Below are 25,039 nucleotides of genomic sequence, written 5' to 3' on the forward strand. Positions count from 1 at the left end.
TTCACGGGTAAACTGCGCACCCCAAAACAACTAATTCAGCATTCCCTAACAAACTACATATAAAAAAACAATAAATCATTTAAATGATTATCGGGCAGTATTTGGGCACCGATTACGCTTATGCCCTAGTTCCTAGCAATTACTACACCTAGGTGGTGCGCGCTGAGCGCGCAGTGGAGGCTCAGGCTGATTAGTTACTGTAGCGGCCTCATGAGCTTGATCAAGAGCTTGAGCGAGCTCCCGGCCTTCAGAAACTGTCAAACTACCCTCATTTGGTAGGGCTTGTGTACGGCAAGTATGGCGCTTTTGCAATTGATCAACTGCTTTGCGTAGTTTATGATTCTCGCTAGTTAACATTGCGGCGTTATGCATAGTAATCAATGCTCCCTTGAGTAACTGATCAAGAGCTTGACTTGTCGGCGTATTTGAACCTAAATTCGTCATATTAAGAAGCTTTTTAATAGCTTTCCCCTGCCGCCCTACCGTACAAGGATTATAAGGCGTTTTAGAGCTCCAAGAATGACTGTTTGACGTATTAGGGCGACTCTGGACTGGGGAGGCTTCTTGGACCATAAGATGTAATTGAGATATGACTTTTTGTGGATCATATGGCACAATTCCAGTATGTGAAAAGCCGCTCTTAATATTTTGTATAGAATAAGTTTGAAGCCGTACAGATAAAAGCATAGCGAGAAAATCGATCTTATCGACATGGTGAAGCCCAATCCGGATCCGGTTCTCAACGGCAGTTCCATATAAGCGCTTTAACACCGAAAAAACGCCCACATCTAATGGTTGAAGTATATGAGAAGAGTGCGCCGGTAAGCAACATGTAATAATATTAGACTTTTCACAAGCGCGATTAAATTCTGGTGTCAAATGGCGCTATGACCATCCAATATTAAAAGCCGATATGCGCCAACTGTGAGCGGTCTCGTAAAAGGCTCAAATATCTTTTCAAGCCATTGTAAACCTAGTTCATCAGATGTCCAGCCTTTTGGTGAGTGCGTCATTGACCAATCAGGGGGCAGTATAGGATCCGTATACTATTCAGCCTGGTTATGCCTTGATTTGAAGATAATCAATGGAGGCACTATAATACCACTGCTTCCAACACATTCAACAACAGTCACCCATTCACGATTTCCAGGCTGAATAATGCTTAGTTTTCCCTGGCGATCAGAGCTGCATATAACTTTTGCTGTAGCCCCTATTCCCATAGCAAATCTAGTTTCATCAAAGTTGTAGATATCATCACCAACAATGCCGTACGTCTGTTTAAGGCAGAGTAACCGTTCAAAAAAGCCATTTATAAAAACCGGATCTTCACATAGAGCACGTTTACGCGATAATCTGCGTGCAAATTTGCATTTGAGATCTGGATTTCGGCTCAAAAATGAATCAATCCAGTTGATGCCTACTTTCTTAGGCGGTTTGGTCTTATCCCTTTCTGCAAGTAAAACGTTTACCATTTCTCGCGCCATTTCTCGTCTTGGGGGTAATCCTCGGCGCTCTAATGATAATGTCCAATTCCGTAGTGCGATCTCCTCAGTAGGGGTCAATTTTCGGCGGTCAATTCCTGCTTCTTTCGATGTGATACCGCCCTTGAGGCGATTCCGGAGGGTTGCTTCGGACACGTCAAAAAGACGCGCCGTTTGGCGAATAGTTTTGGTTTTTTTGTTCTTTACCGCGTCAATAGAAAGAGAAATTCTACCTTCATAAGAAGGCTCGCTTTTTGTACGTTTTTTCGTCATTTTTTGATGTTTTAAGGTTTTCGAGAAAATGGTTGTTGAATTCAAATTGGAATTCGGTGTGACAGTGGTCAAAACCATGGACTGAGCTATCTAGGTGCACCGGGTCTACAGGCAATATCAAGCATGGAGAAGAAAAGGAAAGAAGAAAAAGAAGCTGTCCGCCTGGCAAAGGATATTTATGCCTTCCTTTGTGTGAGGGCCTTTCCCAACTAGGCACCGCTCAAGGAGCAATCCCAATATGGCACTGTCAGGGTTCGAAGCCCTATCGACGGGAATACCCTCCTCAGGCCTATCAGCTCTGCCGAGAGCCTCCGTCACGGCGCCTTGGTGATAGCTTACCGTACAGCTGTCACATTTGTACACAGAATATATTAACTTCTTCTGTTAATATAACTATCCTAGTTATACTCTGACAGTCTACAACTGAAGTTTCCGACAGTTATATCGAGATACGTTAGGCTTTGGTTGAACCGCACAAAGGTTCTTTAATAATCGTCGATAGAGTGGCTTGAGTAAACGAAGTAATAATAGTCGAACTGGTGTCTGGAAGTCTTTAAACATAACTAAGATAGAAGAGATCCCCCATATAGCCTAGTGCCTGTACGAGTTAGAATGCCTTGCTGACTCTCACTGTTCAAAGTCTAATATCAAGTGACATAGATTAAAGAGCTATGAAGAACTAAATATATGTTGGTAAAAGAGTGTCCTTATATATCCAGTCCTCCTCATTCTGTATATCATATACTTTATACTTGTATCGCGGTATTCATATCAAGTATATGATATGTTTGTCCAATCACGTTTCCCCGTAAGATATACTCTGTATCTTATCGTTTCTTAGCGTATTTCGGTATATCTGTCGTCACGTGATTTTATTAGTTCGATCTTTCTGGTTTGCTGTAGTTATGTGTCGTTGTCCTCTAATCATTCCTTGTTCTTTCTTGCTTATAGCGAGTGGCTCATGCAGGTTTTTTAGTTCGTAACAGTAGAACTGTGCGGGCTGTTTTCGTAAGGAGGTTTCTTGGCAAATCCTTGTAATGAGGACCGATTGATATCCAATGAGAGCAGCCGAGCGGATTTATGCGCTGCAATAACCGTATCCGGGATAGCCATAAAATAACGTAATGTCACGTTGCTAATAACTCCATTGTCCACAGCCCCGCGCCAATGATTGCGTGAATGAGAGCTAGGCTTGGATATCGTCTGCGATAGTTGTGGCCACATTCCATTTAGCAGAGTATGCCCGGGCTGTGATAATTTCTGGAATAGCATTGAGTATGCCGACGGCGATCAGATGATGGCATGTTGTGTGATCGTAGATCTCAGATAGTTTTGGCTTAGGACGGAGTGAGGGGGCGCCGCAGGTAACTAACTACCTTACCGGTAACCATAATTTTTTTTCTTCTCAAGAACTTCCAAGCCTTTCTCTTCCTTATCCTCCACAACTCACAGCTCCTAGGAACCTTTATCACTCCTGTTACGGAATACTGAAGCGCTCCCATACGGAATTTTCAATCGCCGCTCGGAACTGGCACATATTCTCCTGGCCATCATGCGAACTGCTCCCAATATCATAATCACAGGCACCCCGGGCGTGGGCAAAACAATCCACAGTGAGCAAATCGCTCAGGACACCGGCTTGCAGCACATGTCCATAAACGACATTGCCAAACAACGCGATTGCTATGATGGATATGACGAGGAGCGACAGAGTTGGATTATTGACGAGGATAAGGTGTGTTCTCAACCCCCCGCTTTATTTCCCCTTCTTCGCCCTCTATTCTTTCTCTTCTCTTGGCTATGTGCTGATAAATCCTTTTTCTGCTTGATAGCTATTAGACGCCATTGAAGACGATGTGACAAAAGGTGGGTATATAATTGATTGGCATGCATGCGACCTGTTCCCCAAGTCCTGGATAGACTTGGTGGTTGTTTTGCGTTGTCCTTCCACGGCCGTTTATTACGATCGATTGTCCTCAAGGTATGTTATTACATTGTTCCTTTGTTGATCTATGGTGATTTTTAACGATATTTACTCTATACAGAGGTTATCCCGAATCAAAAGTGGAGGAAAACATGGACGCGGAAATTTTCGGATTATTACTCGAGGAGGCTAAAGAGGCCTATGATGAGGAAATTGTCATTGAATTAACGAGCGAGAATAGCGACGAGATTGAAAGCAATTGCGCCAGGATATCTGCTTGGGTTGAGGCATGGAAAAAATCCCATTCGGAAGAAGCTACAGATGCCTGAAGAATACGCTGATTTTGCTCCTGTATATTTACAGAGTATAAGCGGACAAGGCTGGCTGTCTGTCTGAACGCCGTGGATACTGGCGATTATCACCTCTTTATGAGCTTGAACCCGCCTCATTCTCAACCAACCATGCTTTCAATTTCATGAGGGCTTTGTAGCGGTGGGATATCTTGTTCTGAAGGTCGATATCAACGGGGGTATCCTTAACTAAACGCTGTCGCTGGTCTCACTCACCTTCTCCTCTTTCTCCATCTCCGCATATGTTTTACCCTCGTACTCGAAGATGGGATCCCAGCCTATATTGTGCGGAAAGTCAGCAAGTCATTAACACGGATAGAGCTTGCATGCAGAACACATTAAAATAGAGTCGTCATGACTAATTGTCATACGTACCAAAGTTTGGCGGTCCTCGAGCGGAAACAATCTTCCCCTACTCCATAATTTCTCAATGTCAGCAACCCATGTATCCCTGAGAGGAGGAGCACTATGAGAAAGATAGACATACCAAAGTCCTCCCCTGGAAGATCAGGGGTTCTTCACCAGGTCCATTCGAGAAAGCAAATGTACATACTGCCTCTGCGGAACGATCATCGAAGGAATCGAGCATTTTGTTAAGACCTTCATGTCCTAGGGCTTCGAGGAATGATTTGCTATATGTATTCACAGTTGGTTATCTGTGTTTCCTTGCTTTGTAGTCCGTGAGCAAGATAAGAGAATAAGCTGTGGCATTGACATACATGTATGGGCCTGGAAGGCCTTTGTACGCGTGAAATTCAAGCGCAGTATCCTCTGTCAAGACTGGGCCTCCGACCTGGTAATGATAGTAAGCAATCTGTATATCAGTGTGACTGTATAGCGTCCGGCTTTGGTCTCCCTGTTTGAGGATAACACTACCCCCATGAATCATCGAAACATTACAATTCACCTGTGTTAAGTAAAGGGCATACGTACCGCATCGGCGGCCCTCCGACACTTCTCCTTTGCAATCTCTTCAATAGTCCCTTGTATTTCGGGGACATCGACAGACTTGTTATCGACGACAACAGTTTCGCCGAGGATGGCGCGAACCTCGCTGAGCTTGTTCTTGTTACCGGTTATGAAGTTGAGGGTTTTCATCTTGGCAATTTTTAGGTTTTGCAACTCTATGCTGTTTCATGTATAGGAAGTTCAGGCTGTCGATGATCGGTGATGGTGATGTTGATTGTATGTAGGAGGGGAGGCATACATTTTTATCGATTGTGGTGGAGAGAGTGGGGTCCCATACAAGTGTCTATTTGTCGGGCACTTTCTACGATCACTTTGCACAGGGGAAGAAACAAATATATCTTGGTTCGTAGGTATCATCCAGGACAATACCAGTATACAATATGTCGAAACAACGCTCTAACCAATAAGAGAACGAAAGAGCAATACAATACACCAACCAAGTGCTCTCCAATATCACACATATGGTCAGACAGGTATGGTCTTAGGAAATCCATCAAGAACTGCAACTCGTCTCTAGAGAACAAGATTTGAAAAGAAAAAGTAGAAACAATATTTTGTTATACTTACATACATCTCAGAAGATTGAAGAAGAGAAAATGTTAGGGATAAGGGGGAGAGAACAAAGTAAAGTCGTAAACTGGTCATAGAACAAACAAGCCTTCGCATGATCAAAAAGGCTACTACTCAGTATCTGTCGTTGCACCGTTCTCTGTCACGTCGATTTTGTCTTGTTGCGCCATTGCTTGAGCTGAGACTATCTCCGCGAGACGTTTCAGTCGAGGTGTTTGCAGCCCTGTGCCGTGTCGGTTAGTAAGGCGAGGAAATAAAAGCACAATCAGAGATATACTCACATGAAGGTGTGTAGGTCTCCAAAGCCGTGATGACTCGTGGCTCAGCAATCTCATATGGTCCGCTGTCATCCATGTCCACTGCCGTGAGGAGAAGGACATCACTCTTCTCGGTTACGCGAGACGCGACTGCCTTCATGATCTCTCCGTTGATGGGCTGCTCATAATCTGCGACGAGATACTGGTTCAACAGCTTCTGAATTTGAGTAGGCGAAAGCCTGGAAACAGAGGTTAGTGTCTGCTCTGAAAGCTATGCAATGGAATAAAGAAAGCAAACTTACATCCAGCAGATATCCTGGATAATCTCGATATCGTTCAATGTAGCCTTCTTGAGCTGGAGAAGCTTAGTTGCTTGCTGTTCGACGAAATTAGTGATCTAGTAGTCCATACAGTTTGGGGGGTTTTAGACATACCATGAGATGTTCCAATTGAAGAGTACCTTCGGGCATGTCATGACTCTTGCACCATTCTTCGATACGGGTGATGTTGTAGTTGATTTGCAGACCACGCTTCCAAGAGAGGAAGTTTCGGCGCATGAGCAGATCATTGAATGCAGTGACACCGACAAGTCGCAAGAGTTCTGTGATTGTCTGGTTGATGATCGTGTCCTCGAGGTAGTAGGCCTTCATTGCCTTGAATACATTGTTCAAAAGACTGAGAAGGTTATCCATGCTGTAAGCGGGTGAGTTGTTCGATGGCAAGAGCTTGCCCAGGAACCGGTTCGTTTCACTCGTAACAAATCCAGGGAGAGATTGAGATTCAATGATAGCTGGCACAATCATCTTATACAACTTCTTCTTAAGAACTTTCATCCATGTGTGGTAAATGTTGAATTCAAGACTCTCAAGATCGTGCTTGACGATCTCCAAAAGACGGTCATATTCGTAATTGTCCGTCTTCTGAGCTTCGTACCAATCTTCCGCCAGGAATACGAACGAGAGCATCTCATGAACATTCGAAAGCCAGAAAGCACCAGGGTTGACGGCTTCCTCACCATCGTGCTGCATGACTTCCTGCTGAATGGACTGCATGACGTTCGCCAGGAAGCGTTCCGACTCCTTAACAAATCCGTTGTTCCACATCTCAGATGTGACGAGATTAATAAGGTAAGAAGGAAATAGGACTTCCTTCTCGGTGGGCGGAGGACTCGCCCCAGGCAACGGAATTTTGAGGTTACGAATGAGACCCATGGTGACTTCTTCGTTCAATTCCTCTTCCCCTGAAAGGAGATTCTCTAGCTCGCTTTCAATAGAGTCGACACTGGGAGAAAAGTTTGCTCCCGACACAGCTTGACGCACCATGGCGGAGTTGGGGATCGCCATGGATACTGGTCGGGGGTTATATGCACCACTGAACCGGTCTGTTTCGATCTTCTCAGCCCCAGCACTCCTGCGCTTAGGCTTAGACTTCTTGGACGATACAAGGTTGATAAGACCGTTCATAGGAGTTTGAGTAACAGCGCCGTTCTGCAGTTCCCCAGGAACGCCGTTCACAGGAGCAGACTTCCTTGCAATTTCTAGTTGCTCTTGAAGCTCTGTCAATTGACTTCGCAAAGAAGAGTTTTCATCCTCGTGGATTGAGGATATTTCCCTCAATTTCTTGAGTTCAAGGTCAGCGACACGAATCGACTCGCGTGACGTCCGCTCCTCCTCCTGCAGACGCTTGATGGTAGATAGGGCTTCGGTATGAGTTTGCTGAAGCTTGGTCATCTCCTCTTCCATGGCTGATAGACGAGCGGCTGTGATTCCAGCTTGGTTGGCTTCAGCCTGAAGTTCCTTAGAGCGTGTCTCCAAAGCAGTATGGCGGCTACGCCAGGATTTGAGCTGACTCTCGTAATTCTCGAGCTGGCCTACGAGTGTCTTGTTCTCGCGTTTCAACGAGCCTAAAGATTGGGTCAATTCAACGACCTTATTCTCAAGCTTGTAGGAAATCTGCTTGAGATCACGAGCTTCTTCACGCAATTTCTTATACTCGCGTCGGGCTTTCTTGCCTCTCCACAGGTTCTGGATGATGATGACCTTTCGGCGGTATTGGCGCCACTCATGCAACTGCTTCCACGAACGCCATGCACGCTGGATTTTCTTTGCTGCATCGCCGAGGATGGTGTCCATAATGTTCCGTCGTCGAATGAAACCCTTGGCAATTGATTCGAAGAGAATTATATTGCCACGGATCTCGTTGTACCCCTTTCGTTGTTTTTGACCCCTCCAAACTCTCTGGATTGTGGTAGCTGCCTTGATCTGACGAATCTCATCGGCACGTTGTCTGGCCAGGAAACCACGAATGACGGATTGAGTGGTCAAGATAGATTCGCGAGCCTCTAGATAGCGACGCCTGTAGTACTTGCACTTGAGGTTCTTCTGAATCATAATTGCACACTCGTTCAATCTGGAAGTTCTCAAATTCTCCAAAAAGGCAAGCATACCAGCCCGAAAGAAGATCTTGGTCAGACCGAGCTGATACTTGTCTTGTTTCTGTTGGCTTATATCCCCAAGCGCCTTTCGCAAGATCGCATGGCACATTTCTTTGATTTCTGATGTCCATTGAGAAGAATGGCAGAGCATGTAGTATCGGAGAGCAAACTCTTCGTATGTCCATCGTGTGGGATAACCGGCAGTACTGATTCGCACGGTTTCAAGAACACCACAGGCTCGGAGTTGACTCAGAACCATGGGACCTTCGAATTTCCAGGATTCTTTAGCTTCATTTGGCTTGATACATCGAATATAGTGTACATCTGTCGAGTTGATTGTATGCATGAGTTCAATGAGCGACGATTTAAAGATTCCTCCCAGTGTGGGTTTCCTGTTCACTGCAACACCAACTCGTCGGCCAGGAGCAGCCACGGGCTTGGAAGCAACCGCTGCTGAGTCTTTCTCACGAACGACAGAGGCAGCCTCCAATACCTCCTTGACGAATGAATTGGTGGAATTCCTGAGAATCTCCATATGCTCGTCAGGCACAGTGTCCCTGTTCTTCTCAATGAAACCCTCCGATTCGTAAGTAACATCAATGGCATAATGACAAACAGTGAACGCGGATTTGCCAAATCGAGGTTTCTTGTAGAACTTTTGCTTATCCGCTGCAAAATTGTGGTGAAGTTTGGTAACGAACTGGTCGTCAGAGCCCATTGGCAACCGGGACTCCTCATCAAGAAGAGACAAGATACCAAGTTTGCCTTCGATCAGGTCGATACAAGGTTGATTGTCAGAGAAATCGATAAAAGTCCAGTCAATCTGTTCGCGCACGTATTCTTCCTGCTCCAACTTGAAGACATGTTGATTGAATTCCTGTTGCAGCTTTTCGTTCGCATAGTTGATACAAAACTGTTCGAAGGAGTTCTTTGCGAAATGTTCAAAACCGTAAATATCCAAAACACCAATAAAGGATTTCACCTGACTCATGACCTCGTCGGTAGCTAGAGCTCGGTTGATCTTGTCTACGAGCCAGTCGAACAGACTTGAGTAAATGAACTTTGCCACGGAGTCTCGGACAACAATGGCTTGCTGCTGAGTGAGGTTGGATGTAATCTTCTCACCACGGGTGATAAGCTGTTTCTTCACGATCCATCTCGCGAACTCGTTGGCATCGATGCCCAGCATCTCACAAGCCTTTACCAGCGACGGTTCTATCGGTGATAACGTGGAGTCTGTACGTGTTGCAGTAATCTTCACATTTCCTAATTGGAGCAGTGACGCCAGGATTTTGAATATGGAGGACTGAGTCTCTTCAGGAACACCAATGGTGGTCAATGATTTCTTTGTGGCCTCGAACTCTGCCTTGTCATCGACGCCGTCGATTGTAGGGGTTGATCCTTGGTTCAAATAATCAAAGTCCTCCACGGAGACCAGCCCAAGAGCCTCGCGCTCGACGTCTGTAGCACCAACAACTAGTTGATAGAATATATGGTAGTTTCGTTCTTTCAGAGGCTGGAAAACGAGCCTCGAGCGCTCCAGCAAGTAAGTTCGTATCTTGGCGCCAATGATGTTCGTCTTCTCATCAAACATGATCTCAATATATTTTCCAAATCGTGACGAATTGTCGTTTCTTGTGGTCTTTGCGTTACCGAAGGCTTCCATGACGGGATTGGTAGCCAAAATCTGCTCTTCGGTCTTACTGATCGTCTCTGACCGGCCTGTCGTGAACCGGCCTGGCTGGTCTGAGAAGTCTCTCGTAGCAAAATATCTCATGATATATTTGGCACTAACAGTCTTTCCAGCTCCAGATTCGCCGGACACGACGATAGTCTGATTTTTCCCGTCTCGCAGCATATCCCTAAAATTTTTGGTCAACACAGATTCTCGAACGCTTTATATACATGCGGAACGCTTACGCGAAAGCTTCCTCGGCGATAGCGAAGAGATGCGGAGCTTGGGAAGCACGTTGCTTCCCAGCATAAACCTGTACCATCTGAGGGACATAGAGCGAGTCTACCCGGGCGAAAGGATTCGTTGCGATCAAAACGATACCACTGTACGTATAGATTTCTTTTTGTGAGTATCTTAATTTGATAGCCTGCAGGACTGCAAAGGTGTTAGCGATGGCTATTTCGCACTCCTTCCATATTTCTTACCAGCAGGCTCATTCAGATGTGACAGATTCGTAAGATCTTCGCTTGCCTCGAGCATCGCCGGGTTCATCAATGGCGGTAGCGACGGATTGTTCGGTACTTGCAATTCTGCGAGGGTGGTCTCGACGGTTTTGGACTGATAGACATGACATGACGGTCAGCGCATATTCGAACATTCTGTATTCTGCCGAGGACGTAAGTAGGAAATCAAAACATACCTCACCATTCTCCAACAAGAAGATAAGCGTCACTTTGTCCCCATCGACGTTCTTCTCCTTTACCTCCGAAGCAACCCAGCCCTCTGTCGGGTCAGGCTGCCACGCCGCAGTCCCAACCTCGTAGTTATTGGCCATGGTATATTGAGTATCGTTCTATAGACCGGACGTGGTTGAGGACAGCAGACACTGAAACGAAAAGAACAGAAAGTCACAAGTCTAGTGTGTGAGCCGGCATCTAGGACCGGAAATGCAATCAAAGGCGGAGATGATGACAGAGAGATTGTCCGTCACGGCAAGCTTCAACGACGCGGAATAAGAGAATAAAAAGAAAAAAGCAGAAAGCTAGTCTGCGTTGATAAAAGACATAGAGAAAAAAGATATAGAAGACGCAAATGGCAGGTGACAGGTCGATAGAGAATAGTCAAAGAATAATATTTCGAGATGCGAACGAAGGCTGGGTTAAAGCTGGCTGGCCACTAGCGAGCCGCGGCGGCGCAACCCCTGAGGAAGTCCGAATGACGGCCAAAGCTTCCTCGGTGTCCACTCATACAACTACATGCAACATTTATGCAGGTATCTAGACTTCTTCTGATTTGACATTTCCTTTGTCAATGGCATCTTGTGTTCTTACTGATTGACCTACGCATGTGGCCTACTCTTCATTACCGCGCCGATTTCCTTGAGGAAGCGACATAGAAACAGGGCTAGAAACATCTCTACGAAAACAATCAAATCACTGGCTCTCCTGTCCAATGTCGCCCTTGATTGATCAAGCTGTAGTGGTTTCTTGAAGCACAGAATAAAAATGACAAGTAGAAAATGATGTAGTAGTGCTAGCATAGCTAGTCATCCCTCGTTTCATCCAAGGAGAGGAAATACGCTACGTGAGCACACACGTGTTCCAAAGACGTAACTTGATTAGGAGCCATTTTAGAGTCTGAAAAGGTGGATGACTAGGTAACAGCACAGAAATAGGATTAAAAAAAACACGGGGGAGGAAAAGAAAATGATGAGATGACAAGTGAGATCACCCTAACTCCGTCGATTCTGATCACTTGGTGACTTCCAAAGAAATGATGCGGCCTTCCTCTGCTTAGGAGGCGTTCTGTCGATAAAGCGCTCCGGTTTTTTCTTGTTTATTGACAGAAGCGAGCTTGGGTCGAAGATGAGAGCAGGTATTATATGTATTATGCTTTGACTGAGGTGTGTGGGGGATAATCATCATGACAACAACTGGTTGAGGTTCCTTGGACGAGTTTGCACATTGCCATGTCGTTCAAACAACTCGAGGACACTGAAGTTTACTGGTCAGAAGAACTTCAGCTCGTCTTGCACTCTGCCTGTTCCTTTTTGGGCTTCGACGTTCCATCCTGCCATGTGTTAGTAAAACAATTACTTAAATTGATAAAAGCGCAGAGGTGTGAATTGTGCTGCATACCTCTTCGTCAGATTCCTCGTCACCGTTGTCAGATCGCCGCTCCTCATCATCGTCATCTTCATCGTCCTCATCATCGAAATCAAACTCTTCCTCATCTTCCATTTCTTCACCAAGTTCCTCGAATTGGAGGGCTTCGCCGGTGAACCAGTCAATGGCGCGTGGAATCAACTTCTCTTTGATATCTTCGCCAAGCTGATAGTCCAGCTCTAGTCGTTCCTCAATATCACTGGTGGCGTCATCTTCCTCGACGGGGGGCTTGGGTGGGGAAAAGAAGTTGAAGAAAGACTCGGTAGGCACTGTGACCTTGACGACACGGGTCTGTTTCGTGCCTAGATTCAAACAAGCATAGGTTAGCACAATGTATGTAAACTCCCAATGGACGAATGAACCTACTCCTGTTTCGCTGCTTCTTGCTCTCTACACGGACAGTAAGGTTCTTGTCGGCTTTCCAGTCAATCTTATCACCCTCGGCATGGTCGTAGATGAAGTCGCCGCCGTATCCGCTTTCCTCCTGGTAGTAGTATGTCTTGCAGATGGTTTTATTGGTGAAAAATTCGTTCTCAGAAAATTCAAAAATAAGACGGAACCCGGGTCGATCAAGATATTCCATGCGAATATCGGTCAGATGTTTAAGGGCCTCTTCATCTCGCTCGGTGATCATCTCAACCAGGGAAACTTGGTTCTTCATGGCAGAAAGCCAGAACTCTGGGATACCGGACACATTGGCCTCCTCGGCTGAGGGCTCAGTCTTCTCCTCGGACTCCTTCCTGGTCTCATCCTCATCAGCTAGTTCGGCCTCACCAGCTTCGACTTCATCTTCGGTAGGCTCGACAGCACCATTCACAATCTCGGAACGTCTCTGGTATAAGGGGGTGAATTTCTGAAGGTATTTCTTTTCCAACTGCAGTACTTCCTCCTGGAATTCGGCTTCGAGCTTGGCGTGGTCCTTTTGGATACCCTTAAGACCGGCGACACGACGGCGGACTGGCAAGGGCAATGATTCGATATAGCCCGATGAGCGCCCGATGAGAGAGCCCAGTCTGCCTTGGATCATCGAGACCAGAGCTGGGTTCTTTGCGAACAAGCTTGCGGCAGCTGCATGATCAAGGTTTTCTTAACGAGAACGCTGAGTTAGCTAAACCAGTGGCAAAAGTGGAGGAGGTGCAGGGGAAAAAAGACAAAGGAAAAAATCAACATACCCTCTGAGATACTAGCTACACCAGGCTGCTGAGCATGAGAAGAGATCGGAGCATTGTTAGCAGGTGTATTCTGTGGGGTGCTGGAGTAGCGGAGTGAACTGTTAGCTTGTCTCTATCTGTGCAGCAGTTGCAAATCGATACATGATTTAATGAGGGGTAGAGGGCTAGAATGAGTTGGTTACTCACGGAGCGACTAGGAAATCGGCCTTTTTATTTCTGATGGGTTCTGACATGATGAAAATCAAATGAGAACGCGATAAGAAAGAAGGTGAGTTGAAGAAGAAGGTACGTGATGAGGTGGAAGAGTAAGAGAGGGAAAAAAAAGAGAGACTGTAGAGTCTGGCGTGTCCAGAGTTTTGGAGGTGAAGAAGGGAGTCTCTGGTGGGAACCTTAGCGTCGGCTTGGCGCTTGTTGAGAATTTCCGAATCAGTATTACCCTTACGCCTACTCTCTCTACTGCGTATTCTGATATGCTCTGTGCTCTCAAGTAGGTATGGTTTAGTAAATAGCATATTCTGTCTGGTGTAGACAAGATATGAGCCATAACTTTTACGTATTGGCGGGCAACCTCCCAGTTTCTGGGCAATGAAATCTGGAATATCATTGTATCGATCGTATTATATACACATCGGTAACGTATCTCGTAATTTATATGTTGAATGTAGTACGGCGAGCTCTGCAAGTATGATAAACTGCAGCTTGAGATATCATGAAAAATCCTCCGTCTAATACATTCTTGTTTTAGTGTTAATTACTCTCCCACTGCGTTATAATCAAATTGCCTTGCAACATGTCTCGACCCCAAGTTATTCCTTTTGACCGCCCTCAATTGATACTTACCTTCTCTCAGAACAGGTCCGTATGATACATACCAAAATTACATAGCTCCGGCGATATGATAAGGAATCATTGATGGCAACCCACTCTTGCCCATCGACACTATCTCACAGCCACGACGTGACCGCATAGTCAACATTCCAAGGGTATCGATATCAAATATCGCTCCAGATCGATATCTACTGCAAGACACCACATCTCAAATCTGCCGTGCTATGTTGTCACCGGGGAGTAGATTTATCACGTCATGTGCTTCGATTTCTAGGCTGGGTTAAATATTTCTGAAGCTTCCGCTGCAAAGATAGAACAAGTCGAAACGACAAAAGTACCGCAACAAGATGTCGCGGCAAGGCCCAAGTAATGGGTCCTGGGTGCCCTCTACCGGGTACAGGAGGGATTCCATGAGAAGCAGGTTGGTCGAGCTCAGGAAATCTAGCTACGAATAATTACTGAGCAGAACCACCAGTGCGAGCATCGCGTCCGATGTGGAAATGGCGCATGATGAGGTGAGTACTTTTTGGATCATGGAAATCTCTTGTGTTAAGCTAATGTTATTCAAAAGATGTTCTCCGGACCCATGTCCGAGAGCGTGCCATCAAGCATTGCATCCTTCGCCCATCGTCGCCCCCGTCAAGACTCGACGGTCACTTTCACCTACCTCACGGAGGACGAAGACAACCTAGAACAAGGCGTCGAAGAAGCTGTGGGATACGATAGCGATCTAGAGGATGGGATTTTGTTTAGTGACCAAGACGGCGTTGAGTCTGTTGTTTCATTCTCAAAGCGCCACCGGCGATCTACTGAATCTGACGTATCCGTCGAGCATCCGCTTCTGGACAGGCATGAATCAACCCAGTCATTTCTGGAACGGAAAAAAACTGGCAATCGCATCAGTCAGAAGATATATATTGCGACTGAGGACTTGACGGCAGTAATCACAGGGTTTTGTACAAACACCTACGGTTTCGCACTATACATCGCTTTATGCGTGATGTCTTTGGGTGTTGGCTATCTTGTCCTTCGTTGGATACCGAAGTGGCGCCTACGATTGATAGGTACCCCCGCACCGCTCAGGGATTGTCGATGGGCTGCGATTGAGGTCAGTTGCTTTAATGTGGAGGTTACGTATTGTGGTAAGAGCTAACATGTATATCGTAGGATCAATATGGTCAATTCAACATTCACCGGGTCTCTAAGCAAGACTATGGATCTCCACTATCCACCGTCATTGATGTGGCATCACTCGGCATCCGCTCTGATAATGACGAAGAAAATGATCCAATCTTGACTCATCTTAGGCTATTAGAGTATAGGTATCTTCGTTTTGTGTATAATCCAGTGGATGATACATTCCAGTCTGTTAGTGGCTGGAAAGATCCTATGTGGACGGATACAAAACTTATGCGGTCAGGTTTGGATGCCGACGAGAGAGACAATAGGGAACTTGTATTCGGTCAAAATTTGATTGACGTGCAACAAAAGTCCACGCTTCAACTTCTGGTCGATGAGGTATGAGTTCCGCGTTATATATAAGGGGATGCTATTGACTGACAATTGCGTTTAGGTGCTTCATCCTTTCTATATCTTCCAGATTGCGAGCTTGACCTTGTGGTCTATGGATGAATATTACTACTACGCGGTCTGCATTTTCCTCATCTCTATCTTCAGTATTACTGCAACCATACTTGAAACACGCTCTGTAAGCCCCACTAATAAATACCGCGTTGATTGGGATGACTAACTTGGCTAGACAATGGCACGCCTGAAAGAAGTTTCCCATTTTGAGTGCAATGTACGAGTTCTTCGGAATGGGTTTTGTAGGTCTAAACGGCCTTTCCAACATTCGAGCGTGTAGCTGATAAATATATCAGGGCGGACGGTTACATCGGTTGATTTAGTTCCAGGTGACGTGTTTGAAGTCTCAGATCCATCTCTAACCCAGGTGCCATGCGACTGCTTGCTGTTATCTGGCGACTGCATCATCAACGAGAGTATGCTTACAGGTGAGAAGTCTTCAACAACGTACAAAAGTGTATTCTAACAGAAATTTCAAGGTGAATCCGTTCCTGTATCGAAGATACCTGTTACAGAGGATGTTCTCGATTATCTCGACCTCAAGGCCCCTTCTATTCACCCCATAGTGGCTAAGAATTTTCTGTTTTACGGTACAAAAATTATTCGAGCGAGGCGGCCTCGTCAATCCAACGATGATGTGGAAGCTGTTGCTCTCGGTGTTGCGTTACGCACGGGTTTCTCTACGACAAAAGGCTCCCTTGTTCGCTCAATGCTCTTCCCTAAACCTTCCGGGTTCAAGTTCTATCGAGATTCGTTCCGGTATATATCTGTGATGGGAATCATTGCAATGCTAGGGTTTACGGCATCCTTCGTGAATTTTATTAGGCTTGGGGTAAGTCAATCGGCTGTGGAATCATTGTACTTCTCATCATCTAACTTTTGTAGCTTCCTTGGCATATTGTTGTGGTTAGGGCTCTGGATCTCATCACTATTGTTGTTCCACCAGCCCTTCCAGCGACTTTGACTATTGGAACGAATTTCGCGTTATCTAGGCTGAAAAAGCAGCAAATATACTGTATCAGCCCTCAGAGGTATACCAACACTAGCTAATACATGTGCAATGTTCGCTAATCAAGTTAGGGTGAATGTCGGAGGCAAGCTAGACGTTGTTTGTTTCGACAAGACGGGCACATTAACAGAAGATGGATTAGATGTGCTTGGTCTTCGAGTTGTTAACAAAGATAGGAGGTATTTATTAAACAGCTTCAAATATCCCACAAAGCTTCCACTGACTGCGATCATAGTTTCAGCGACATGTTCTCCAACCCGAACGATCTGGTGTCGGCTGCTCGTTCTCAGCGAAGCCCTAACATGGACTATGACAAATGTCGAGACATAATCTGCACAATGGCCACTTGTCATTCCCTTCGAGTCGTTGATGGAGAACTTCTTGGTGACCCGTTGGACATCAAGATGTTTGAGTTCACGGGATGGACATTTGAAGAAGGTGGAAATACCCAGGTCGAGCAACAAGAAAATCCCACCGGCGATACCATCATACCTTCAGTAGCAAGACCGCCAACTGGCAGTCACGACTTTCAAAAGAATCAGGTTCGTATCGCTTTCCTTATAGATTCTAAACAATGCGCTAGTGAAGTACATACTTATTCTTCGCCCAGGTCCCACTAGAACTAGGCGTTCTCCGCTCATTCGAGTTCGTCTCACAACTTCGACGTACTAGTGTCATTGTACGACAATTTGGTGAAAATGGAGCCAGCGTTTTCGTCAAAGGTGCTCCTGAGTGTATGAAGGAGATTTGCCATGCTGATACTCGTAAGTATAGCTAATTCTCTAGTAATGGAATGATTCTAACAGTCCGTTTTATCAGTTCCGCCTGATTTCAATGACCTGTTGAGCCACTATACACATAGGGGATATCGTGTTATAGCCTGTGCTGCCAAATATGAGCCCAAGTTAAGTTGGAGGAAGATACAAAAAATATCCAGAGAACAGGCAGAATCTGGTCTCAGCTTCCTAGGCTTCATTGTCTTTGAAAACAAATTAAAGGAGACAACTACACCGGTCATCACTGAGTTGAGAGAAGCCGGAATACGCACTGTCATGTGCACGGGAGATAACATCCTTACCGCCATCAGTGTTGCTAGGGAATGTGGTCTCATAGATCGAAACTCCCAATGCTTCGTTCCTCATCTTGATAGTAAGTACATGACTTTCTGGCATGGGGAAACGTGTCTGACCCATCTAGGCACTCATCATCTGGATCCGAACGCATCTTTGAAATGGGAAAGTGTCGATGACCCAACTGCAAAACTCGATGAGAAGACTCTCATGGTGAGCTTACTATGCCCTATTGACAGCTTATGTCTACATACTGACACGAGAACAATAGCCTGTGTGGAACTCGACAACGCACGACGTTTCGATACCTCTGAATAAGCTCAATGCAAATTCGTATTCGTTGGCTGTTAGTGGAGACATTTTCCGCTGGCTTATCGATTACGGCACCGAAGATCTGATAAAAAGAGTGAGTAATACATGGAGTTCGCAATGAGATAAGGGTTCAACTGACAAAAATCAGGTACTCGTCAAGGGTCAAGTATTTGCTCGAATGTCTCCTGATGAGAAACATGAGCTCGTTGAGAAGCTTCAATCGTTGGATTACTGCTGTGGATTCTGTGGCGACGGAGCTAATGACTGCGGCGCACTCAAAGCAGCGGATGTTGGTATATCATTGTCAGATGCTGAAGCCTCAGTTGCTGCCCCTTTTACGAGCCGTGTATTTGACATATCCTGTGTTCCAAGATTGATAAAGTGAGTAATTCTTAGCTGTTGCCTCTACATTTCTGACTTTTGCCTAGGGAGGGCCGAGCTGCATTGGTCACAAGCTTCTGCTGTTTCAAGTACATGAGTCTTTATTCCGCTATACAGTTCACATCTGTTAGCTTTTTGTATACATCTGCGTCTAACTTGGGAGACTTTCAGGTTGGTTTCAATATCTTCTACACAATAATCATGACTAACAATAAGGCAGTATCTGTATATTGACTTGGCCCTTATATTACCAATTGCTATTTTCAGTAAGTTTGAACAGATTAATTAATCATGAGAATCTCCAGCTGACCTGATCCGTAGTGGGATGGAACGATCCGTTCCCAATACTATCTCGGAAACGGCCAACGGCTGATCTCGTTTCTCGCAAGGTTTTGACGCCTCTGATCGGTCAGATAGTACTAGCAGTCCTGACACAGTTGGTGGTTGTTGAAACCGTTAGAACTAGACCTTGGTACATACCCCCAAAGGTCGATGTCGAAGACACCAACATCGAGAACTCTGAAAATACGTCACTGTTCCTTATTTCATGTTACCAATACATATTGTCCAGTGTCGTTCTGAGTGTTGGACCACCATTCAGACAGCAAATCTACAAGAACGGTTAGAACCTCCATAATCTACATCCTGAAATTCGCTCGCTGATGCATTTCTAGCTCCCTTCCTCGTCACATTATTCCTGACACTCGCACTTTCGACCTTCATGTTGAGTGAAACATCAGAGATCATCATGACTGTCATGCAATTAACACCGATCCCTTGGAGTTTCGAATTCTTCCTTGTGATACTGGCAATATCCAGCTTTGCAGCGTCGTGGGTCTCTGAGAACTATGTTTTCCCTAGTCTCGCTCGTATCATAGGCCGCACAATTGCTTTAGTCCGACCGAAGCAAGAGAAGAACCGCCGTCAATATAAAGTTCTTTTGGAACGGATGCGGGCGTGAATCACACATCATCTGCTACGTTCGTCGACGGCTAGTCCCAGCCAAAATCATCATGTAAAAATCTACTGCATATAGAGATCACATATACTTGCAAACCTTGAAAGAAGTCATGAATTCCCTGTTTTAAATATACAAATCTATGAAGTCCGCAACTTGCCCCTGCCCCGACGACGCTGATATCACACAGTACACTCTATAATAGAGACTGGGAGAAACAGGAATCCCATCCAGTCAGAAGGCAGGTTGATGTTGTAGTCCACCACTGTAAAGGTCGGATGCGGGAGTCCATAACACACGACGTCCACTTTTTTCGATTTGACGAAGGACGTGACTGGGGTATCGCTTCGAGAGGGTGAATCAGTGGTCCCAAGGATGTTTCCAGCCGAGTAGAGCTGGACCGTCTTTCTTTGCGCGGTACATCAACTATGCCGAGCAATTAGTACATAAGGCCACCAATTCTTGACAATAAACCTTGCAGTGTCAAATGTGGATAGATTTGACTCACGAAAAACCACATGCTAGCTCCCAACGCAGTTGCAGCGAATCGGTATATAGGCCGGGCCGGATGGACGTGGATGGGGTGTTTGCCAGACATAGCTGTCTATTATTCAGTTAGAAATCTATCAATTAATAGTGTAGCAGCGTATACAATCATTTGACTCACTTGTTGTCTGGGAACGCCACTTGAAATGTGATTATTGTGAATTGAAGGTGGATTGACGTTCCAGGCAGGTCGTCCAGGCGGATCTGTCGATGTTCCGAAGGTGGAGTCACGTGATTATACAGCAGAGCTCTCGGTATCGCTCTAATCTTATCTGTCGCGGCTAGCCTTCTCTGGATAGTACGATCATTGAGCTTCATTATATGACACAAGCATTTGAAGATTGACATCGGAGATATGCTTATCATCACAATATAGTGGACTGACTATCCGACTTGCAAAGAGTTCTTCATCTGAAGTTTTCTTTCAATAGCTCCTTTCTTTTGTTCCCTTGGCAGAATGACCCCCGTCTTGGTTACATGACACTTTCACAACATCCTCACCATCCTTGTGCTTGGACTGATCCACGAATCTCCGGCCTTTTCCTCCTCACTCACAAGAGATCCGCGTTTATTGAGAAAGCGATTTGAAATAACTTCACGCACGAAAATGGCCTCAGAATCTTCTCCGTCATCGCAACGGTCGTCCCTAGAACGGTATGAGGACGGCCAACCTCGTTTCCAAGGGTGTTCAAACATACGCGATTTCGAGTTTTTGGGAAAGCTAGGTGAAGGAACATTTGGGTTAGTGGGTGGTTATCCATACATATGAGATCGCGCATAGTTGACATGGTTATTTTGAAGAGAGGTTTACAAGGCCCGATCAAAGAGAGATGGAAGTGTTGTCGCTTTGAAGAAGATTCTCATGCATAATCAAAAGGATGGTGTGAGTATAACTTACATGTGGAGGATGCTAGCGCAATGATCTAACTGCTACTTGCCAAGTTTCCCATCACCGCATTACGAGAGATCAAACTACTCAAGATGCTCTCACACCCAAATGTGTTACGCTTGCCTGAAATGGCAGTGGAAAAGAGTAAAGGTGCTTGCTCGACACAATTGCCGCGTCTTACTTGAGCTTAGCCAACAAATTACATAGGGGAAGGACGGAAGAAGCCCAGCATGTACATGGTCATGTTCTATCAGGAACACGACCTGTCAGGGCTCCTCGAGAATCCGAACGTCCATTTCACGGAGCCGCAAATCAAGTGCTACATGCTGCAATTGCTAGAGGGAGTCCGCTATCTGCATGATGTATGTCTGTCTATATTGTTCGCGTGATTTGGTTGACTGACGATTTGATGATATAGAGTGGAATATTGCACAGAGACATGAAAGGTTCGTCTTGTCAAGTACGCTAAATTACGGTTTCTAACTCCTATGAAAGCCGCCAATCTCCTTATCAACAACAAAGGTATCCTTCAGATTGCTGATTTCGGTCTGGCGCGACCCTACGACGAAAAACCTCCGCAGCCTGGAAAGGGCGGCGGCGAAGCGAAGAGAGACTACACACCTTTAGTAGTTACGAGATGGTATAGGCCTCCGGAGCTGCTTCTCCAACTACGGCGCTATACAACAGCGATTGATATGTGGGGTGTTGGGTAAGATTTAGTCATGTCCATATCAATTCAGGTTCATGACTAATCGCGCACTGTCCAGGTGTGTCTTTGGTGAAATGTTCAAAAGACGCCCCATCCTTGCAGGAAATAGTGACCTAAACCAAGCACAGCTAATCTTTGCGCTTGTTGGTACCCCGACAGAGGAAACCATGCCTGGTTATACGTCACTTCCTGGGTGTGATGGTATCAAAGATTTTGGAAATAAGCCTGGCAATCTGAACCAGGTATTCAAGGAGTATGAATTTCCCCATAATATATTGACTTATTTAAGGCTTTCGATTCTAACCTGCCGTGTGATATAGACAAGGGCCCTTGATGATATCCCTCCTCAGTGAATTCTTAAAACTCGACTGGAGAAAAAGAATAACTGCTGTGGATGCCCTGAAACACCCATACTTTACCAGCCCTCCACTCCCTGCTCGTCCAGGCGATCTACCTCAATTCGAAGACTCACATGAACTTGACCGTCGACAATATCGACAAAAGCCGAAACCTCCTGCCCCTCCTAATGGTGCAGCAGGTGAGAGTGACTGGTCGACTGGAACAGGTGCTCGCGCCGCAGCCGGACAGAGTAGTCGAGTTCCTGCCGGTGTACAACGCGCTGGTCCTACTCCTCGCGGGGATTTCCGTCGTGCTCCTGATGTACGTTCACTCCTTTCTTTCCAGTTTGATATTAAAATTAATATACAACAGGACGGGCTCCCACCAAAACCCTCCCCAGTCTCACAACCAGGATGGCCCAATCGTAAAAACGACAACCGCGCCCCTGACCGCCGACACACCGGCCGGGGCGAAGGAGGACGACCCGATACGTACGTCCCCAGATACGATGGACATCACAACAATAACAGCAATAATAACAATAGCAGAAACGGCCATCATCATCACTTGGACGGCGGCGCTGGTACAGGTCATGGCGGCCCGGAGAATAGCCGATACGGTAACCGAAGTAATCCCAATCCCAGCAATGCCCGACGACGAAGTCAAAGTCCGCCGATGAGGGACAGGAGCCGTGAAGACAGTTATCATTTATACCGTCGATGAGTCATGTTTGCGGGTTTGGGCGACCGGGATTATTTTTCCACTGGCTTATGACTAGCTAGCGAAAAAAGAAGATAGACAGCTCTATTGTACTTTTATTTTTGAACGATATAAGTCATGAAAATAATGGTAATGTTTTGAATAAGAAATTTCCAGTCTTTGGTGACTCTCTCTTAAGGGCAATCATGCCGAATGAAGTAGTTGTTGAAAGGTGTGGAATTTAAAATGAGTGAATATAAAACTAAACAGCCGTTGAGGGATATAATCGTAAAATGAAACAATATCGAAACAACATTCTTTTCCAGCACTACCGTTGAATATGACTGCTTCTAGCTTTTCTTTGTCTTCAAAACTTCAAGACTTTTCCTTTCCAAAAATATAATCATCCCCACAACGCCGGGCCATGTTGAAATGTCTAGGTAGATGTCATAACGGGCATCTAGGGTCTATTATCTAATAGAGAATACGTGTCCTGATACGAGCTGTAGGGCGGTAAATGTTAGCAGAAGAACAATAGGGGGATGGTGAAAAGGAACATACATGAAAGGCTCTCCAACGCCGCATAAAGGTCTTTGATGGTTGGTGTGTCGACATTGCTGATATCAGCCATAAGGTAGGCAACCTAGATATACAGTCAATATTGCAGGGAACTCTTCTGTTAGCTTTAGATACACTTACATCGTCTCTGCTATCGGTCATCTGCTTATCAACGTTGTGATCACCAAGGATTTCGTTGACTGAACATGTGTTAGACATCGTATTTCCCAGAAATTGAGAGAAAGAATACCTTTTCGGAGCACACCAGGCACGTTCTGGTGAATATAGACGACCTGTAATAATAATTAGTTTTAGTCACTGGCTGATGGGAAGTAGATCTACATACTCGGGCATGATCAGGCTCATCAATCGTCAATGAACGAAGATTGACTTCTGGCAAGTTGACTGCTCCAAGGGTTGAGCCTTCGTTGACGTATTTGACCAAAGCCTGGGCAACTTCAATACCAATGGCGCTCTGGGCCTCTTCGGTACTTCCTCCAATGTGAGGTGTAAGAATAATGTTCTTTAAGCTGCGAAGATCCTTGGCCCAGCTGTTGAGATCGTTTTGGAAGTAATCGCCGTTTCCAGCAGGCTCGTTCGGATAGACGTCAAGAGCAGCACCGGCGATCTTTCCGGCGCGTGATGCCTCGATCAAGGAAGGAATATCCACCACACTTCCACGGCTTGCATTGATCAAGTAGCTTCCGGTTTTCATCTGTTCGAATTGCTTTGTGCCGATCATGCGCTGGGTTTCGGGAATCTCGGGAACATGGAGGGTGACGAAATCGGCTTCACGGAGAAGATCGTCGAGTGTAGGGACTTGCCGAGCTGTGCCCATGGCCATCAAGTTCACGACATCGTAGTAAATGACGTTCATACCCATTGCTTCAGCCAACACGGACAATTGGGAACCGATATGACCGTATCCGACAATTCCTAGAGCACTCGTAAGACATTGTACAACAACATGGACGACCAGGACAACATACCGAGTGTTTTGCCACGAACCTCCCAGCACTTGTTGCTAACCTTGTTCCAGGTACCATTGTGCATCTCATTTGAGCGGTCACCGAGTTGACGGGCTAGAACGACAATCTCAGCAATGACCAACTCGGCGACACTGCGGGAGTTGCTGAAGGGCGAGTTGAACACAGCAATTCCATTGTCAGCAGCAAACTTCAAATCGACCTGGTTTGTTCCAATGCAAAAGCAGCCGATGACGATTAGGTTCTTCGCTTCCTTGAGGACTCGTGCGGTGAGTTGTGTTTTTGAACGAATGCCGATGACATGGACATCTCTGCAACGCCAATTGATCAGTACTTACAACTACAACTAAATTGCATTTCTGCAGAGGGCTTACCTGATCTTTTCAATGAGCTGATCTTCCGGTAACGAAGTCTTCAAGAATTCGACCTGGTATCCTTGAGCAGCGAGAATGTCACGACCCGTCTGGTTGACATTTTCCAACAGCAAAATCTTAATGTCTTCAGTAGCAAAGGGCTTCAAGTGCTTTGCGGCAGAGGCGGCAGCAGCAACCGAAGCAGCAGTGCTATGAACAGCAGCTGAGAAGCCAAAGCTGGAGGCAGCAGAAGCGATGGGGGCTGCGGGAGAAGTTGATAGACCGAGACTGCGGGACACTCGGTGGGCTAGGTCATCTTGGGGTAGATTGATATCCCTTGCGGAGGACATTTTTTCTTTTCTTTTTTGCCTTGGGTAGGCTGGCGCGGAGAGTCAATTGATTAAGTATGGGTTGATTAAGAAGACAAAACAATTGAGACAGAATGAGAGAATTAAGTATTGCCACGGTCTGGAGAAAGAGAAAGAGTGAGTCAACGAGTCACTCAGCGGCGATTGCGCCTTCCCTCCCCCACCTTAACCACAACAGCT

At 45.8% G+C, this 25,039-nt stretch overlaps 8 protein-coding genes across 8 annotated transcripts; 3 read left to right on the forward strand and 5 right to left on the reverse strand.

Moving 5' to 3' along the window:
- Positions 1-3,306: 3,306 nt before the first annotated feature.
- Positions 3,307-4,007, forward strand: EYB26_004669 (uncharacterized protein; the record flags this gene model as incomplete). The annotated part of the gene is made up of 3 exons (XM_054263960.1): positions 3,307-3,489; positions 3,587-3,735; positions 3,800-4,007. The coding sequence occupies 3 exons, from the start codon at positions 3,307-3,309 to the stop codon at positions 4,005-4,007; spliced, it is 540 nt and encodes a 179-aa protein (XP_054119935.1).
- Positions 4,008-4,104: 97 nt separating this feature from the next.
- On the reverse strand, positions 4,105-5,126 carry EYB26_004670 (uncharacterized protein; the record flags this gene model as incomplete). The annotated part of the gene is made up of 6 exons (XM_054263961.1): positions 4,105-4,185; positions 4,245-4,306; positions 4,404-4,440; positions 4,516-4,660; positions 4,748-4,821; positions 4,962-5,126. 6 exons carry the CDS (start codon positions 5,124-5,126, stop codon positions 4,105-4,107), a joined length of 564 nt encoding a protein of 187 aa, XP_054119936.1.
- A 551-nt stretch (positions 5,127-5,677) lies between these two features.
- On the reverse strand, positions 5,678-10,768 carry EYB26_004671 (uncharacterized protein; the record flags this gene model as incomplete). Its single annotated transcript, XM_054263962.1, has 7 exons — positions 5,678-5,790; positions 5,849-6,063; positions 6,127-6,200; positions 6,259-10,120; positions 10,179-10,368; positions 10,419-10,551; positions 10,634-10,768. 7 exons carry the CDS (start codon positions 10,766-10,768, stop codon positions 5,678-5,680), a joined length of 4,722 nt encoding a protein of 1,573 aa, XP_054119937.1.
- A 1,184-nt stretch (positions 10,769-11,952) lies between these two features.
- Positions 11,953-13,503, reverse strand: EYB26_004672 (uncharacterized protein; the record flags this gene model as incomplete). Its single annotated transcript, XM_054263963.1, has 5 exons — positions 11,953-12,003; positions 12,072-12,400; positions 12,465-13,184; positions 13,271-13,368; positions 13,457-13,503. The coding sequence occupies 5 exons, from the start codon at positions 13,501-13,503 to the stop codon at positions 11,953-11,955; spliced, it is 1,245 nt and encodes a 414-aa protein (XP_054119938.1).
- A 942-nt stretch (positions 13,504-14,445) lies between these two features.
- Positions 14,446-19,415, forward strand: EYB26_004673 (uncharacterized protein; the record flags this gene model as incomplete). Its single annotated transcript, XM_054263964.1, has 20 exons — positions 14,446-14,519; positions 14,574-14,613; positions 14,670-15,206; positions 15,266-15,616; positions 15,672-15,806; positions 15,858-15,924; positions 15,979-16,110; positions 16,162-16,514; positions 16,568-16,713; positions 16,763-16,870; positions 16,927-17,233; positions 17,302-17,455; positions 17,511-17,840; positions 17,889-17,974; positions 18,033-18,167; positions 18,222-18,454; positions 18,502-18,625; positions 18,675-18,720; positions 18,776-19,075; positions 19,129-19,415. 20 exons carry the CDS (start codon positions 14,446-14,448, stop codon positions 19,413-19,415), a joined length of 3,945 nt encoding a protein of 1,314 aa, XP_054119939.1.
- Positions 19,416-19,834: 419 nt separating this feature from the next.
- Positions 19,835-20,276, reverse strand: EYB26_004674 (uncharacterized protein; the record flags this gene model as incomplete). Its single annotated transcript, XM_054263965.1, has 3 exons — positions 19,835-19,838; positions 19,921-20,016; positions 20,080-20,276. 3 exons carry the CDS (start codon positions 20,274-20,276, stop codon positions 19,835-19,837), a joined length of 297 nt encoding a protein of 98 aa, XP_054119940.1.
- Positions 20,277-20,565: 289 nt separating this feature from the next.
- EYB26_004675 (uncharacterized protein) lies at positions 20,566-22,618 on the forward strand (the record flags this gene model as incomplete). Its single annotated transcript, XM_054263966.1, has 10 exons — positions 20,566-20,699; positions 20,760-20,841; positions 20,901-20,997; positions 21,055-21,209; positions 21,266-21,293; positions 21,343-21,556; positions 21,615-21,809; positions 21,877-22,216; positions 22,268-22,386; positions 22,444-22,618. The coding sequence occupies 10 exons, from the start codon at positions 20,566-20,568 to the stop codon at positions 22,616-22,618; spliced, it is 1,539 nt and encodes a 512-aa protein (XP_054119941.1).
- Positions 22,619-23,068: 450 nt separating this feature from the next.
- On the reverse strand, positions 23,069-24,841 carry EYB26_004676 (uncharacterized protein; the record flags this gene model as incomplete). The annotated part of the gene is made up of 7 exons (XM_054263967.1): positions 23,069-23,097; positions 23,156-23,237; positions 23,294-23,352; positions 23,403-23,445; positions 23,499-24,088; positions 24,142-24,449; positions 24,513-24,841. The coding sequence occupies 7 exons, from the start codon at positions 24,839-24,841 to the stop codon at positions 23,069-23,071; spliced, it is 1,440 nt and encodes a 479-aa protein (XP_054119942.1).
- Between the last annotated feature and the right edge of the window lie 198 nt (positions 24,842-25,039).

Source organism: Talaromyces marneffei, chromosome 3, assembly GCF_009556855.1.
Source record: "Talaromyces marneffei chromosome 3, complete sequence".
Taxonomy (NCBI): Eukaryota; Fungi; Ascomycota; class Eurotiomycetes; order Eurotiales; family Trichocomaceae; genus Talaromyces; species Talaromyces marneffei.